The 18,537-nt window shown below is 37.7% G+C and overlaps 1 protein-coding gene and 1 long non-coding RNA gene across 2 annotated transcripts; one reads left to right on the top strand and one right to left on the bottom strand.

Annotated features, from left to right (window-relative positions):
• Nucleotides 1-3,692: 3,692 nt before the first annotated feature.
• On the bottom strand, nucleotides 3,693-6,082 carry LOC139130448 (uncharacterized). Its single transcript, XM_070696265.1, has 4 exons — nucleotides 5,988-6,082; nucleotides 4,699-4,763; nucleotides 4,309-4,397; nucleotides 3,693-3,801 (listed from the first exon to the last, which is right to left on the bottom strand). Exons 1-4 carry the CDS (start codon nucleotides 6,072-6,074, stop codon nucleotides 3,725-3,727), a joined length of 318 nt encoding a protein of 105 aa, XP_070552366.1. The 5' UTR covers nucleotides 6,075-6,082; the 3' UTR covers nucleotides 3,693-3,724.
• Nucleotides 6,083-6,547: 465 nt separating this feature from the next.
• Nucleotides 6,548-12,341, top strand: LOC139129322 (uncharacterized). Its single transcript, XR_011551549.1, has 3 exons — nucleotides 6,548-6,684; nucleotides 7,606-7,655; nucleotides 11,765-12,341. It is a non-coding gene; the product is annotated as an uncharacterized lncRNA (long non-coding RNA).
• The last annotated feature ends 6,196 nt before the right edge of the window (nucleotides 12,342-18,537 follow it).

Genomic DNA, 18,537 nt, shown 5'->3' with positions numbered 1-18,537 from the left:
AAAAAGGGGATTTGACAGGGTAGGTAAAGTACCTAACAAAACATGGCGAAGTACAACATTTGACCACATAATACTTCCTACACCTTTGTTCACAGTTACACATTTTCACACACCTTTGACAGGTGGGGTGCAATAGACTAAGTACCACTTTTGATTAGGATGGTAAAATACAGAAAAATATAAAAATGATTCTTACAATTTTGCTACTTTTACTTATGGACATACAGGCATGTCTTTCCATGCTATGCCATCTCAGTAAAGTTTACTGTGATTCAAGATTTAAACAGGGGTATGAAGATGGGTAAACTTAGTCCTATACCTATGGTTCAAACACAGGGAAAATCGTTGGTATATGTGTACATAGTGTGGATCCAAAAGATAAGTGACTTTTATCCACTGTGCTGTGCGGTAGCAAAGGTAGGCAAAAGGGCTACTACAATGGTCAAAATGTGACCTTGACAAATGACGTCAAAGGTTGTGATTTGTCACCTCTAAACAAATACAGGAATTTCACCAAAAATGCTTGGGGTGGCAAAGGTGGCAAAAGGGCTACTACAATGGTCATAATGTGACCTTGACAAATGATGTCAAAAGTTGTTATTTGTCACCTCTCAACAAATACAAGAATTTCACCAAAAAATGCCTGGGGTGGCAAAGGTGGGCAAAAGGGCTACTACAATGGTCATAATGTGACCTTGACAAATGACGTCAAAGGTTGTGATTTGTCACCTCTAAACAAATACAAGAATTTCACCAAAAAATGCCTGGGGTGGCAAAGGTGGGCAAAAGGGCTACTACAATGGTCATAATGTGACCTTGACAAATGATGACAAAGTTCTGATTTGTCACCTCTCACAAATACAGGAATTTCACCAACAAATGCCAGGGGCGGCAAAGGTTGGCAAAAGGGCTACTACAATGGTCAAAATGTGAGCTTGACAAATGATGTCAAAAGTTGTTATTTGTCACCTCTCAACAAATACAAGAATTTCACCAAAAAATGCCTGGGGTGGCAAAGGTGGGCAAAAGGGCTACTACAATGGTCAAAATGTGACCTTGACAAATGACATCAAAGGTTGTGATTTGTCACCTCTAAACAAATACAGGAATTTCACCAAAAAATGCCTGGGGTGGCAAAGGTGGGCAAAAGGGCTACTACAATGGTCAAAATGTGACCTTGACAAATGATGTCAAAAGTTGTGATTTGTCACCTCTCCACAAATCCAGGAATTTCACCAAAAAATGCCAGGGGCGGCAAAGGTGGGCAAAAGCGCTACTACAACAGTCAAAATGTGACCTTGACAAATGATGTCAAAGGTTGTGATTTGTCACCTCTCAACAAATACAGGAATTTCACCAAAAAATGCTTGGGGTGGCAAAGGTTGGCAATAGGGCTGCTACAACAGTCAAAATGTGACCTTGACAAATGATGTCAAAGGTTGTTATTTGTCACCTCTCCACAAATCAAGGAATTTCACCAAAAAATGCCAGGGGCGGCAAAGGTTGGCAAAAGCGCTACTACAACAGTCAAAATGTGACCTTGACAAATGATGTCAAAGGTTGTGATTTGTCACCTCTCAACAAATACAGGAATTTCACCAAAAAATGCCAGGGGCGGCAAAGGTTGGCAATAGGGCTGCTACAACAGTCAAAATGTGACCTTGACAAATGATGTCAAAGGTTGTGATTTGTCACCTCTCAACAAATACAGGAATTTCACCAAAAAATGCCAGGGGTGGCAAAGGTGGGCAAAAGGGCTACTACAATGGTCATAATGTGACCTTGACAAATGATGTCAAAGGTTGTGATTTGTCACCTCTCAACAAATACAGGAATTTCACCAAAAATGCCAGGGGTGGCAAAGGTTGGCAAAAGGGCTACTACAATGGTCATAATGTGACCTTGACAAATGACGTCAAAGGTTGTGATTTGTCACCTCTCAACAAATACAGGAATTTCACCAAAAAATGCCAGGGGTGGCAAAGGTGGGCAAAAGGGCTACTACAATGGTCATAATATGACATTGACAAATGATGTCAAAAGTTGTTATTTGTCACCTCTAAACAAATACAGGAATTTCACCAAAAAATGCCAGGGGTGGCAAAGGTGGGCAAAAGGGCTACCACAATGGTCAAAATGTGACATTGACAAATGATGGCAAAATGTGACCTCTTGTGTCACCTCTCCACAAGTAAGGCTGCGAGTACAAATTCTTGCGAGGGGCATACATACAACTTTCATAACAGACCTTCACAATAACCAATCCAAACATACAGAAATCGCAGCAAAGAAGTATTAAAATTGACAAATCATTTATTACAAAAAGTCGAAAGAGACCCAAAAATTGATTTAAGAAATACAAATCCACTGTAAATAGAAAAATTGCTTTTCATTTCAAAATACCAATAAGAATAAGTTAATTAAATTAATTATCAAATTTATGTTTCATTAATGATTGCCCAAGATGGCGCACCTTCAGGGGCAGTGCGTTGTGATGGTGCTCCTTCACTTCGTTTGTGTATAAAACCTCCTCCCATTTTTTTTTAATTTCTTTTCATGTCTCCTATCTAATAAATCAAAAATGTCATTAACTCTTTTTGAGCGCCAAATCAGAGGCCGCCGCCTTAAAGGTTTTGACTTCCTTCTATCGCTGATGCACAAATCATCATCCGATGACTCCTCCATAGATACGCAAGAATCAGTGTCCTCACTTGAAATATATGAAGATGTCATGACCATCTTCATAAGACTTCTTTCAGTTTGCCCTATCGATGATGACTTTTCCATGGCTTCCTTGCGCCTCAACAATTTCTGGGGGGAAAAAAAAACTATAGTAAGAGAAAAATCGACTGCAAACCAGCCATGGTACTCTATTTCCTTATCGCGACAATAAACAATCACATTATTCTCTCTGAATGAATGTTGCTATTACCTTCTTGCATCAACACCTAAATACAACAAGTCATACATTTTTAGCTAACATTAATTACTGTTTCATGACAGAGGTAGAGTTTGAGGCAACATTTACAACTATACTAACATTTTTGTCTGCCTGTTTACAATGAAGGGAAGTTTACTAGACATTTATTAACACCATGTAATCTACACTCCTATGACCTCTACATGGCCATACAGTCTGTAGCAAGAATAAAACAATTCAATTTAAAACACAAAACAGTACTAACCCTTTTCCTGCCAAGTCCATATTTCACCACCAGGTCAAGATGGTTAAAATTAATGAAACACAACGTATTCCACATGATGTATTTTAACATAATACCGTACATTTGAAGGCTGTTGAAAACATAATACTGTAAAGTTGATTTTTTTGGGACAAAAGATGCTCTAACATACCAAGCCAAGTGGGTGAAAATACGTTATGTTTTGGCTCAATACCGCTTTTTACTGACTTGGCTAATGGGGAAATGATGCAGTTATTACTGTCTGGCAGGAAAAGGGCTAAACTCTCACATAAATAAGCTTTAAAGTTAACCAATTATTTTCCATACTAAAAGTTTGGAAACTTCATATGATAGAAGTCAATCTTCATATGATAGAAGTCAATCTTGCATCATCTGAGTGTATCGGGTGGAGTTCGTCTGCGTCAGAGAGTGAGCAATTTCAGTTAAATGAACAAGACCAATACTATTTCAAAATAAACCAAAACCAAAACAACATTACTTAATGCTTTATCTGCTGCTTTCTTTGTCTTCTGGCTTGCTTCTTACGAAATGCATCCATCTTCCCACTTGCCAACCGTTTCTTCTTTTCTTTTTGTCAAAAAGTAGGTTTTCATGGCAACTGTCAAAATAAAATAAACGTAAGATTTCATCAAACCAGTTAATCTTATTCTGTACAGTAAATAGACCTTCTTTTACGCAGTATTTCTGTTGGCAAGCCAATACTCACACAGTGAACACAACCTTTTCATGTGTAAGATGTATTTTCTGTCAGCAATTCAAAATTTACCAGCTTACCTTGGGCTCTCAAAGGACACAATTCACTTGCTTTGACATTTCATCAAACGAGTGGAAAAACCACATTTTCTAATTTGTGAAATCACCAAAATCTTTTTTTCAAGTAAGTGTGTGTTGCAGAATCAATGCTGTTGTTACCAGCTTAAAAAGAGCACGAACATTTTGGTAGAACTGTATCCCTTCCTGACAACTAATAGGATATCAGGCAACTGAAACTAAAATGACCAAAACTGAGAGACTAATCATTTCCAGAAGTGTACTCAATTTTCAGTTTTACTGGACTAATACTAGGTATTAAGAAGAAAATACACATGCACCAAACACGACTCACCTTGGATAACTGCTTCATCTGCACTCACTTGGTTATTCAATGCCTTCTTTATCTCATCATTTATTTCGACGTTGATTGCATGACCAAAGCTAGAAGAAGCATGTGATTTAAGTTAAGTGTTGAAAACTGTACACTGAAATATTTTATTTTTATTTTTTGATCAGAGATTATTGTAAATTTAGATATCATATAAAACAGCACACAGAGTTTTTCTTTAGTATTGAGCATTTCTGAAGGGAACCTATCAGTCAGCACTAGTTGCATCACACTTACAATGTACAGACACTTCTTGAAAGCAAAATAAATTATTCCTAGGGGTTAAGTGCAAATGGCCTCCAATAATTATGTAAAAAGAGTTGGAAATAGGTTTGCTACAAATGTAATACTTACGGTTTACTTGTATCCCATGTCTGGCCATTCTCAACAAGTCCATTGTAGATTGTGTGAACTGTATTCTGCAAAACAGAAATGTTACACCTCATGTTCATAAATGTTTAAAAGGAGTTTTCAAATACATGAGTACTGTAACCAGGATTTTTATCAGTTTGACCAAAACAACATGTTTGCTGTTGCCAGACACTATCCTGTACATCATGTCAAATATAGTTGTTTTACTTTGACAGAGACAAAAAGTTGAAAAACAAACTATGCTTTTGAAAATGGCATATCTGGAAATACACAATAATTTAAGGCCTAATTTTGAATTAAGTCTGAAGATGTATACAACATCATCACTTGCAATCAAATCATTGATTTTGAAAGCGAGACATACATCAGTTAATTCAGAAGAAAACCATCACGTTAAACTTCACAAAAACCAGGTAGTTATTGTCTTGAGAGTAAGCTAAATGTCTTAATTGAGTTAGCTGAATAATCATAACTGCAGTTTCTGTGCCAGATTTTGCCAGATATTTACAGGAAAGGTCCACTTGGAGCAGCAGCTTGCATGTGCAAGTGCAACACCAGAGTCCGAAAATCTACTAATTTTCACGCTGATGTTCTACTCTTTGTTTGCACGACTTCTGTGAGACAGAAATATATTGTACAAAAAGCTGATTGTACAGAAAATTCTCACTTGAACTTTTAACTTAAAAGTCAAATTTGCATAATACAACCAGGACAATAGTCTGGAGTATCAAGAAAGGTGTTAATGGTGTTTAAAAAGCCCCCACTCAATTATCAGATTTATCTAATATTTACATTATTTCCTTGATAAAATATTCAATGGAAAACAAAAGAATGACAAACTGTTAATGGGCTGTTGACACATTCGCTAATGCGAGAACCAGGAATTGAGAAAGGCGCCTATTCGCCTATTGTTGTATTTTCCTGAAGAACACATACCAATAATTAGTCAGAAAATGGGAAACGTGGTAATTCAGGGGTGTGTCTTTTAGCTATCGTCAAATGAAACACACAAAAAATGTAGCTCTGCATGGCAGGGCTGTGTAACCGGCGTTATACGGCCGAGGCCGTATAACGCCGGTAACACACAGCCCTGACATTCAGAGCTGACAATAAAGGTGCTGTGTGTGTATCTGACTCCCGATCTGACTCTGAGTGGTCAAACGTATAAAACACGTCCCTCGTCTCCAGTGCCTGGCCAAGGCATGAGTGCACTCTACCTTTACAACAATCAGACAGCCTGGCCGAGCGCACCAGATTTTAAAACACCTTACCTTCAATTTCAATGTTGGTCGTAGCTTTTTTCTTCCTCGAGATTCAAACGCCAGTCGCTCTTCTAGGAATTGTCGTTTTTTTAACATTTCTTCTTGATTCTATATAAGGTGCTGCAGTTCACTCCTGCTGATGGTGACAGGGTCGTCTTCCTGCAGGAGCGCTCGACGTGTACCTGGCATTGATGATGTTGACTCGGAGCTGGCCAGCGGCACTGAAACTTTCGGCGTTGCCATGGTGCTGAGCTGATCTTCTGTCATTGTTGACGTTTTGATGATACACTCGCCATATGAATCTCCGCGGCCTGGCAGCCATATTTATAGTAAAATGGCGCGTTGAATTGTGGGTACATCCTCGTACATAAGAAAATTATTTTAATATTTCTACAGTATGTAATACGCGATTTATATTGCCATGTTTGTTGTGCTCAAAAGCAGTGAATAATATTTTAACTTTTACAATAAAAACCCGCTGATTATATACAAAAACATGGAAATTAGAACACAGTATTACCACCAAATTAAATTCATGTTTTACTCTGTATGATCGAGGATGCTTAGACAACGCATGTGATGACTTCCGGTAGTCCAGTCGTGTACGTTCATCTTCTCTCGTAACCGTTATCGACTGAGAAACATTAGTGATCTTATTTATCTGTAAACCAGCTTCAGGCCGAATCAACAGTTCCTGATATTTTAGGTAAGTTATAAAACATAACTGCAAAAAAAATAAATATCTTCGAGTAATCGAGATCGGTTGTTGCCTGTACGGTACCGGCGTTATGAATAATGGCATGCACGAAGTTTTGTTTCATCATTTCTTTATTTGTTCTACATGTTGCCTCCGGTGCCGGTGTTTGAAAGTGCTTCGAATAGGCCGAGTTTGAAAACGTGATCACCCAAACTTGGATTGTGTTTTGATCACTCAATTTTACTCTCCCTAAACCACGCGGGGCTCATACAGGTTCTCGTAGTGTTGCTCTGCAGGCCGTCCAAGGCGAGACAGCCAGGTCACCTGCTGGCTTACCTTATCCCGCAGATTATCGTAACGCTGCGCGTTGCCTGGATAGCCGTTCGGGGCGAGCTGGCCGTGGGCCGCCGTTGAGGTAGCTACGCCAACGGCAGCCCCCGGCTAGCTCGCCTCGAACGGCTATCTAACCAACGTTATGAGATATTGCATGTCCTTTACTTCGCCAACGGCGACTCGCAGCCGCCTCGCTTCGAACGGCTAATCATGGAGGTGAAAACTTTAGCGGGAACACACGTTGAATAGCCCAGCTGTGTTTGCGTGTGCTGAGGGTCCATGTATCTACGTATATCATTTGCTTCAAACTCGCCGTAGCGAAATCTTGTAAGTTCTGTTTAAATTAAGCTTGTGCTCTTGCTGTGGGATTGGGCGGAGTGCAGGGTTTCTAGATAACCCGGTCTAACTTTTTCCCCGATCGAAGTACTGGTAAGTTGCTGCAGTTCGTAGTGCACAACTTTCCACACATAATTGATGAAATTGTGGTGTACGGAACCGCAACAGGTTGGTCCCAAAGTTAAATGTACTGTATTTCGGTTCCTCTGACTTCTGCACATAAATATTATAACAATTTTTTTCCCAATTTTTTCCCTGCAGCACCATTCCGGTAATTTGCTGTTTCAACAGATTGTGTAATTAATCAATAGGTAAGTACAATGTAAAAACCTGTTTTATTAACTTTTTACCTGGGTGTCTGCTGTTGTTGCTGATTGTTAAAAGTTCACAGTGAAGTCGGCAGACACAGATCTGCGATGAATTTTCAGTAATGCTTTCTCGATCTAAGAGATCTATATCTCATGACTATGAAATGTATATTTCTTTATTCATTTGGTGTATTTTCCAAACATGCCTCAGTCATACCAATTTTTGTGCACACAGTTTTAGCAAATAAATGCTTATCTGTGACTTTTATTATGCAAATTTGGTCAATCTATGATTCCCAGTTTGCAATTCGCACTTTTCTTGGCTTGTCACCATGACAAGATTCATTGTCTTTCAAGGAGATGACAGGAAGTCTACCAAACTTTTAATCTTTTTGATACAAATGACCACTGTGGGCAAGATGCTGTTAGGTTTTATCGTGATTTCTGATGCTAATCAACATAACACATTATAATGCACAGTTGCAGTGCCCTGACCCATTCCCCTTAAAGAGCCATGAGCTGCAACCTCAGGATACCTTCCAATTTTCTCAGATATTCATTGCTACCTATAAACTGACAGATATAATCATTAACTTTGCCTCATCAACTTTCTTCTGGCAAAGTAGGCAAGAAATTGAATAGATTTTTGTTCATTTCATATTTCCCACTATTTTCAAACTCTTGTCATGTAATGTATAGAATGGAGCATTTTTTGTCAATGTGAATTGAATCCCTTTCCCATCCTTTCATTTGGTTACACTGTGTTGTATTTGTAAAATTTTAAATGTGTAACAATTTGCTGTTTTTGATATAGTAGCATGGAGGCGGCCGTATTTGGGTGTGGGACCTGTTTATTATTTGGCATGCTAAGACCTCCGCATGCAGTCCAAATTGGTTGATAATTGTACTTGAGTGAACATCTTTGAGTTGGAACATTTCTGTGAACTAATTTTAATCAAAATATAAAATCATGAAAATGATATCAATAGTTGCAGCACATGGGCCTTTAAGCAAAACGTTGAAAACTTTGATTAGTCACTACACATAAGCGTTAGATTGTGTTGCTGACAGAGTGTTGGTAGTTTGATTTAGACTTGATACTTTTAGTTACTTCAGTGTCAACTCAATGTAGAAATGGCAAGTGTGTACATCACATAAAAGCCTCCTCATCTACCTGGTGATTTGAAACCAGACCTGTCAAACTTTTGAAACAAAGACATGACCAGAAATAGTTCTTGTATTATCTAACAGTATATGTATGTTTCTAAATGTATAATGTATCTTTCTTCTCCAAAAACATGGCATTTGGTGGGTAGATTAATACTGGACTTGTAAATGGGATTTTGTTCAAACATGCAAATTGGCTGAAAATGTAAAATGGTCAACAGTTAAAATTTCAAGAATCACTTGGTCAGATTGCTAAATGAAAAATGGTTTGTAGGGATGGTGTTGTATAGTGTTGTGTATTTTGTGAGGGGTACTGCAATATTTTACTTAAAAATTGATTTTTAAAAATTAAATGCATGCCAGCTGTACGCAACTACAATGGGGGAACATTAAGGAAGCCTTGTCCCACTCAAATGCCTTGATTCCAGCTTCCATTTTAACAAGTGTTATTGTACACTTTCAAAGTTACTTTCCTGATTGCATTGAAATTTTAACTTATGGTATACAGGGTTGTTATTCTCATTTGTTCAGGTTATGACAAAATTAGCCATATTATTATAGTAGAATAGTGTTTTACTTTGGTATTTTTGTTTTTCTCAGTCTGCTAGAGAATTAAGGCAAATAAGGGTTATTTGACCAGATATCATTTTTTGTATGTAGTTTTATCTTTTTTCTTTTAAATCCACAAAATTTTCAGTTTCTGACTTGTAAATAGTAACGTACATTGCAACATCCAACCTTTCTGAAATCTGAAAAGGTCAAATTGCCTAAACATGATACTTGGAATTTTGATTGAATTCTAAATGTCACCTGTAAGTAGTCACAGCAAGCTGTGAGACAATAGTCATTGATAAAGTGTAAAGTGCTCAGACATTGTGACCCCAGTGGTTCACAATGGGGGGGGGAATACAACATGTCATGCCGAAAAAACAGCCATACAGCTGGCCAGACACCTTTTAGAAATAAACAAATAATGAACAAATAGTTTGACAAGGATGGATTCTGGTGATCCTTGACACAAAAGATGTTACTTAATAGTATGTTGACCTGTTTCCTGAATCCCTGGGATTAGGTTTGTTTAATGAGATAGGAGGATTATAAAGGTGTTGCTGGTTTTTGCACTCCATTCAAACTGCAATCTGTTGTATATAAATTTGTTGACAAAGCTTTAAAAAAATGTGTTTTAGACCAAGAAAAAAAATTGTGTTTCAGTAACCTGACCTACCCAAGTTCAACAAGCCCCCCTCGCCTCAACCCTAAACTCTTTTTAGCATTTTGATTTTACAGTGCTTCCCCAATCAATATTGAAGGCTTCACCATGACAGTATAGCAATCACATTGAAAGGAAGTCGGGCGAGATTACATGACATTGGGAACAAAGTTGAAATCAAGCATTATTTCAGTAATATAACACAGTCCAACATGATAACTGCATCTTTATCATTGCAAACATCCTCTCAATATCAATAATGTGTCGCACTTTCGTTCAGCCGAGTCGCAAAATGAAAAAGCTCTGAAGCCCCTGTTACAGGAAACACACCTTTTTTTATTTTGACAGTGCAACAGGAGACATAACAACAGATGATAACAAAGAACAAAATATACACAAGAAAATTCATTTACTGTGATACATACAAATACTGGTACATGTACATTGATCCATAAAAGCATGCATTGGCTATTGTATGACTGTGCCAGGATTTTTTGGCCAATGATTTTTATTCTTGACATTTTGTTAGAAGCTGTACACAAGGATAAAAAAAAGACTGTGTGATAGAGAGCCTGTAGTAAAACAGATTTAAGAGTTCTTTGGTACGAGATATTGTTGCTCGGTCAAAGAATGGCTGCTTAAGTCAGACACTCATATCTGAATTCATAGATTGCTTGTCAAAAAGTGGTCAAAAGCCAAAGTACATCAAGTTTTCGATATTTTCTCTCTTGTTGTAGTCAACCATTTTTGCCCCCCCCCCCCCCCACACACACACACACACACACACACACACACACTGAATCGTAGAATTCTGAGTGTCTTGTTTATAAATATATACAGCTAGAAACTACAGGCAGATTTCAGAATATGCTTGTAACAGGGGCTGATTAGTACCTGTAACAGGTCCTGAGAAAAAAAAAATCTGTTACGGGCCTGTAAAATTGGTCAGATTTCAGGGCTGCATGTGCAGGCCTGAATTTCATTTGTGTAATTTCTGACTGTATCCAGTGCTGTGATCACAGGACTGAAACATTGGTGTATAAACACTGGTGTGCCAGTGTTGAATTTACAGGGCCTGATACAGGGTCCTAAAATTGCAAGATTTCAGGGTTGTACATGTTTAGTAAAATGGGTCAATTTTGAAAATAGAAGTGAATACAAGCATTATTGTGTGAACACTAAAAAATTCAGGACCTGTTACAGGTCTGTGTTCACAGCACTGTATACAGTCCTGTGTATACATGTGCTGGGACAGGCAAAAATTTCAGACCCTGTCTCAACACTGTGCACACAGCACTGTGCACACAGCCATGTCCTCACAGCATTTGCCACAGACCTGTACATGTACATCAGCCCCTGTCACAGCAATGGGAAATCTTTGCTGATGCAGACCTGTACCAGAGGGTAGTGTCAGGGCCAACGCAGGGCCCGTCACAGGTGTAAATTTTTTGTTGTTGTGTAGTTTGTATATGTGTAATAGTTGATATTATCAGTGAAAAATGGATTCAAACTAAACAAAACTTTATAGGGGTAATGTAATTCCTTACAAGTCAAACTCTGTGATTTTTTCTGTATGTTTTCAGGAACAGTTCTAAAAATGCATATGCTAAAAAATTCCACAAAGGTACAGCTACATCGATTGTACCAGTAATGCCAGCAGAATTGTTTTCACACACATTTGCGTGTTACTTTGTATTAGTGTGTAATCTTCTGTCTTATTGTTTTTATTAACTAGTGATCAAATGGATACAAAACGAAAATATTGTCCTCACTGTGATGAAGAACTGGTAACCAAAGTCTACAAGCGGCATCGCAGACAATACTACAATGAACGTTCCAACAGTTGGACCAAACTCGATGACTTTGAATCAGAAACTGATGACTTGCAGACTATCAGTGATGTTTTATACGACAACACTTGTGATGAGGGTGACCTGAACAGCTTTTTTGATTTGCATGAATCAACTACTGATGATAATGCTGGAGGACAAACACCTCAAGAGAACATTGACAATTTCATAGACACTTTAGAAGAAGAAGACAGAGAGTACTTTTATGAACCTTATACAGAAGAAGAGAGCTGTTTCCGGAGTGATCAGTGTAATTTTGAGATCTGGGACAATGTAAATGAAAAGGAACTTAATGAGGATTTTAATGAAAAATCAAACTCATCCAATCTCTTTGTTTCAGTGTCTGCAGATGAGTCAACTGACCCAAGGTTGTTGACACTATTAAATTGGTTTTGTTTGTTTTTGTCTTACCTATGGTATTTCCATAATTTAACAGATACATGTATGCTATTAATACTGGGATTTTTCAGGACACTGTTCCTTATTTTAGGGCAAATATTCCCATGCCTCATTGCTTTTTCTGTTCTTTTACCTGCAAGTTTATACAAACTCAAAAAAGTATTAGGGCTCAATGAAGACAGATTTATCAAATATGTTGTTTGCCCAAGTGCAGTTCAATTTACAAGTTTGAGGATTGTCACAAACGTGTAGGAAGTCAAAATGTACCAGTAAAATGCAAATTTACAGAGTTTCCAGCACATAAACAGAAAAAGCACAGACAACCTTGTGGGGCACCTCTACTTAAAGAAGTAGAACTAAAAGGAAACAAAAAACGGTTGTACCCTTTTAAAGTGTATTGCTACAAATCAGTCACACAGTCTTTGTCAGAACTTATCAAACGAGGAATTTCGTGGAAAAATGTGAACTTTGGCGTAACAGGACACCATCTCCCGGTGTTTTGTCCGATATTTATGATGGCAGAATTTGGAGAGAGTTCCAAACTGTAAATGGCAGGCCATTCTTAAGCTCTCCTAAAAACTATGCAATGCAGTTGAATTTAGATTGGTTTTGTCCATTTAAACACCTCCATATAGCGTTGGAGCATTGTATTTGGTCATTCTGAATTTGCCACGTGCGGAGAGATACAAAAAAGAAAATGTCATTCTTGTTGGGTTACTACCAGGTCCAAGGGAGCCTGCGTTGAATATTAATGCATTTCTTGAACCTTTGTTGATGAAATGAAGTTGTTATGGGGTGAAGGACTATCATGTTCTATAATAGAATCTGGTAAGAAGGTAGTTTGTGAATTTAGAGCAGGCCTTGATTAATGTTGTTTCAGATGTACCAGCTACGAGAAAACTGTGTGGTTTTGTTGGTCATATGGCTAAAAAGGGGTGTTCTAAGTGTGAGAAAGAGTTTATAACTGGAAAATTTGGTGACAAAATTAACTTTGGTGGTTTTGAACCAGTAAACAGCAGACACAATGCACGTCATCGTAAACAAGCACAGGAGACTGATGAGCAAATGTCCAAAGCAAAGAGAGATTCATTAGTGTCAGAGTATGGTGTGCGTTACACATCATTAATGAAACTGACTTATTTTGACTGCGTTAGATTTCATGTTATTGACCCCCTTCATAACTTATTTCTTGGAACTGGGAAACACATCATGAAGAATGTTTGGCTTAACAAAGACAAACCAAAAATTTCTAAAGCACAGTTAGAAACATTCACAAAAAATTGATATTACCAAGGTTCCATCTGAAATGGGTAGAATGCCATTAAAGATTGCTACAAGTTTCGGTGGGTTTACTGCTGATCAATGGAAGCATTGGATCACTCTTTTTTCTGTGTTTTCACTCAAAGGCATTCTACCTAGAAAAGACATGGAGATGTGGCGTCTGTTTGTGATGGCTTGCCATCTTCTTTGTTCTCCAGTGATTAGTATTAGTAATATTGCAAAAGGCCACTCTTACCTACTACAGTTTTGTCGGCAATTTGAGAGTATTTATGGCTCAGAAATGACGACACCTAATATGCACTACCACACCCATCTGGTTGACTGTATTTTAGATTACGGACCGGTGTATTCCTTCTGGACATTTCCATATGAACGTTACAATGGAATACTTTCTGATTATTGTGCCAATCATAGATCTATTGAGATACAGATTATGCGGAAATTTCTGAATGAACAGTTATTGAACAATATGCCTCGACCAGTTGATTACCAGGATTTCAATGCATACTTTCCTTTAAGTTTTCAGTCATTGCAAATATGTAGTAATGATTTTTCTATAATGCAGCTAAGTAGAATGTCATTGGGAAATTCTGACTTCCATCTTTCAAGGGTACTTCAAACAATGCATTTGTTTGACATGGTGGGCCCTATTTCTATGGACTTTCTAGAAGCATCATGGGTCAGAAACTTAAAAGATATGTACAGTGTTTTGCTCGGAGAATCTCTCCTGCATACCATCAGTGGATTCATAAAGAAATCTGTAGCAGTTAAAGTGTGTGAAGATGTATTAGGTTCTGAAGACTCCCGTTACAAGAGATCTTCACTAATTTTAGCACAGTGGTGTACACTGGGTGGCAAGATTGACTTTATCAGAGGTCCACTTAGACCAGGCATTGTTGAGTACTACTTTTCACAGTATTTAGCTGTTGATGGTAAAACAGAAGTGTTTATAATTGCAAAGGTGCGATGGTTTCAACAACACCACAACAAAAATTACTATGGTGAACCAGTGGAAGTTTGGTGCAAGGATGCTTATGAAATGTGTGGTCCTGCATCCTTCATACCAGTGCAAAAAATTCACAGTAAATTCATTGCAGGCTATGATACAATCAATAGAGAAAAAGTAATGTGTGTCATTCCATATCCAATGAAACTGTATGTGTAGAGTGTAAGCATGATTTATGTTACATGTGCATGGACATGTGTAAGAAGAGGGTTTAACAGAGTTACAACAGTATTATTCCTTGTAAGATATTTGTACATAAAGTTGTTTTATACTATGTTTACATTATATAAATGGCACCTTTGCTGCATCTCAAAAATGTATTATATGTTTTTATGGTAAACATGTATTCTACTTTTACCTTATTGAAGAAGTTGACATGTCCATGGTCAAATGTTTCACACTGTAATAAAATTGACTTAAATTCAAATTTAAGTTATTTGTTGTACATTGTATAAGGCTTCAACACTAAAGAAGCAGTGAGATGGTTGAGGGTCATGAGTGCTGAACTGAAGTGAGATGATTGTGGGTAATGAGTGCTAAAGTGAGACAGTTCTGGGTAATAAGTGCTGAACAGGTAAAAGAACACACAATTTAGATTTTAATGCTCCAGCAACTGCCAGTTTTGATGCTTTCTATTTTTGTTGTGTATGTCAATTGCAGATTTATATACCACTCCATGTGATAATAAGGATTCAACAGCTTATAAATGTGTAAAGCGTATTGTTATTGTCAATCAGTGACTTCTAGTCTGGACTAGAATTCAAATGTTGACAATAACCATGCATCTTACCGGTACACCTATAGGTGCTGTGTTGACAAAATAAATAGTTATTTTACATGTAACATGCTTTGTAGAGTAGAAAAATTTTTTTCAAATGACACACACAACAGAAATAGTGTAAACATAACAAAAAATGTTTGGACCTGTTAGGCAAATATCGCTGCCATCATGAAATATATGCATACAAATGTTTGAATTTATTAACCCAATTCATTGCCAAGGATTGAGATAACAACATATGGCTTATTAAAAGCACAAGCTCTGCATTGTTAGCACACATATGTCTGCCTGCCTGTTTGGATGGATGGATGGATGGATGGATGGATGGATGTATGTATGTATATATATGTATGTATGTATGTATGTATGTATGTATGTATGTATGTATGTATGTATGTATGTATGTATGATGGATGGATGGATGGATGGATGGATGGATGTATGTATGTAGAGTGTCATTGAGTGATTTTTGTCCATTATCGCCTAAATTCATGGCCGTAGATTTCAGAAACTAGCATGGTAGCCCATATTTTATTACACATTTTGATAGTATTACAAAGAAGAATAAAATATCAAAAAAGACATGACAACGTTTTCAATTTTATCACATGTACAAAAGTCACTCAGGGTGCAGAATTATGTCAATGCAGAATCCCCAAAGTGTCAGATATTACCCTTTTGTTGTATGAAAAGAGGTGATTTTATGTTTTAGGTTAGCACGCTCTGTAAAAACTACCCTAGTATCGTGACACACGAAAAATTAAATGCGTTCGTGAATATATATGGAGGCATCTCGGTCCAGTGCCGGAAGGTGCTGGACTCGTGCACAATCGTAGGATCGATCGTGCGTTCGGTACCCAGACCCGGACATGGCCATTGACTTATCGGAGGATGGTGAGTTCATGGCCGTGATGTTGTGCCCTTGAGCAAGGAACTTTACTTCTCATTGCTTCATGTGTGTATCTGTGTTTAAAAATGGGAATTGGGGGTCTGGCTTTGTATAGGTGATTTGCACCTGTTCCAGTCACCCAATCCTCAGTACCGTGGACGAAAGCCACAATTCTCCGCGCTGTTGGAAGCTGTCCGCGCTGTTGGAAATTTCTCTCTGCTGTTTAAAGTTCTCCGCGCTGTTTTGAAATTTTCTCTCCTGTTTAAAATCTCTTCTGTGGGAAATTTATCTCTACTGTTTAAAGGGAAATAGTGGTCAGGACTGAACCTGTGCAAGTTTCTTGTTTACAAACAATGTATTTCGTGCAAGAAATCTAGACGCACCTCATCATCATAGCTGCAACATTTAAATTATACGACGTAGATCATGACAGGTCTACATGTTTTAAACTTTTCATCAATGACCATCGTACGTAGACGACTACATGTATATCCCTTTAAAATTTCTCTCTACTATTTGAAATTTCGCTCTAAGTCTGGGTCATAATGGGTGCCATCGATCTGAACTTTTCGGAAGTGTGTGAAGTTAGCTCCAAGTTCCCAGTTTGAGTAAATGCGAGTAAGGAACTTGCTCCCAGTTCCTAGTTACGAGTTCGAGTACTATACGAATAAGGAGCTGGCTTCCCGCCCCCAGTTTGAGAAAAAGCGAACAAGAAGTTCAAGCAAATGTGAATAAGGAGCCGTTTTCAATTTTCAACATTTCAGCGTATTCTGTCGATGCAGAAAACTAAAAATAGATAACCACAACTCAAATCACGAACTTCAACCCATCAGGGCAAGACTTAATATTTTAAACATATTTGAAAGGATTGTAATTAGGACTGGTCAGTTTCTTTGGCCTGGGGGGGGGGGCGGTGGATTATTTTTTGCCGACGTCAAAAAGTGGCTGACCCCCCCTATTCCAAATTTTGAAAACAGGGTGACCCCCCCTATTCCAATTTTGAAAACAGGGTGACCCCCCCCCCGCACGCGACAACTGTAATATGTAATAATATAATACTGTAATATATATATATATATATATATATATATATATATATATATATATATATATATGTAAATATATATGTTATATTTTACATACATTTATATTTTAAGTCATTCTGTGTTTTAATGAAATTGTTGGCATGTCAGTTGTAAGATAGGAATTTCAAAGTGTCAATCTTAAAGTTTGAATACAGTACATTTTGAATGAGCTGTGAATGTATTTCACACTTTCTATGCTTAACCAGATGTCCTGAACTGTTGTACAGAAATGGATGTCAATCATTATATCAAACAGGAAAAAGCAGCAAATCAAAACTTTGATGGGTGTTAAGACTTGCCAGCAATCCAATTAAATCTCCTGAGGAACAATAGAGAGGCATTTTAGCTAATGTGTGCAGAGTCTGAGATGACCTTTTCTTGTAACATTGATATTTGTGCATGTTGCTTTCTCATACTGAATTCTCAAGGAGAACAGAAAAGTATCAGGAATTTGTCATGCTTTTCATATGAAATGCAGATTTCATAATAGTACACTTTCACTTAGCAAACATCAAGATATCTCTGGCATATTCTCTGATTTATTAAAGTATGGCGCCCAAAGGGCGCGGAGAAAAATATGAAACATCCTGATATCTCTGATATATATGTCTTGTATATTAAAGTAATGCACAGGAAGGGTGTGCTGAAAAATGTCTGATATATTAAAGTAATGCGCTTGAAGAGCACGCTGAAAAATATTGAACATACATATATTTCTGATATATGTATGCCTGATATGTTAAATTTGGGCTTGCTGAAAAATATGTCTGATTATTAAAGTACGCGCCCGAAGGGCGCGCCGAAAAATGCAACTGGATGAAATTTGTGGCTGACACAATGCATTTTAGGCAATGATGAGCCTGTGTCGAAATTCAAAAACACACTGACCCCCCCCCTATTGGGCATTTCAAAAACATGGTGACCCCCCCTATCACCAAAGTCAAAAACAGGGTGACCCCCCCCCCATGAATCCACCGGCCCCCCCAGGCCGAAGAAACTGACCAGTCCCTTACATTTACAATGGAAAAGTAAAGCCAGCAGAACTATAATACAGGAAACTGTAATTGTATTGCTTTCATTCATGCTTCACTGTGTGCAGTGACATGCATCCATTGCTTTCCAATGTTGAACTTTAATCCATAATGGATGCTTTTCATGTACCTGTTGATATACCGTACCAAAACAGTACCAATTAAACTTGAACTCACGGTATAGAG

Source organism: Ptychodera flava, chromosome 1, assembly GCF_041260155.1.
Source record: "Ptychodera flava strain L36383 chromosome 1, AS_Pfla_20210202, whole genome shotgun sequence".
NCBI lineage: Eukaryota > Metazoa > Hemichordata > Enteropneusta > Ptychoderidae > Ptychodera > Ptychodera flava.
The sequence above is the reverse complement of the archived record's forward strand: the minus strand, read 5'-3'. Positions and strand labels throughout refer to the sequence as shown.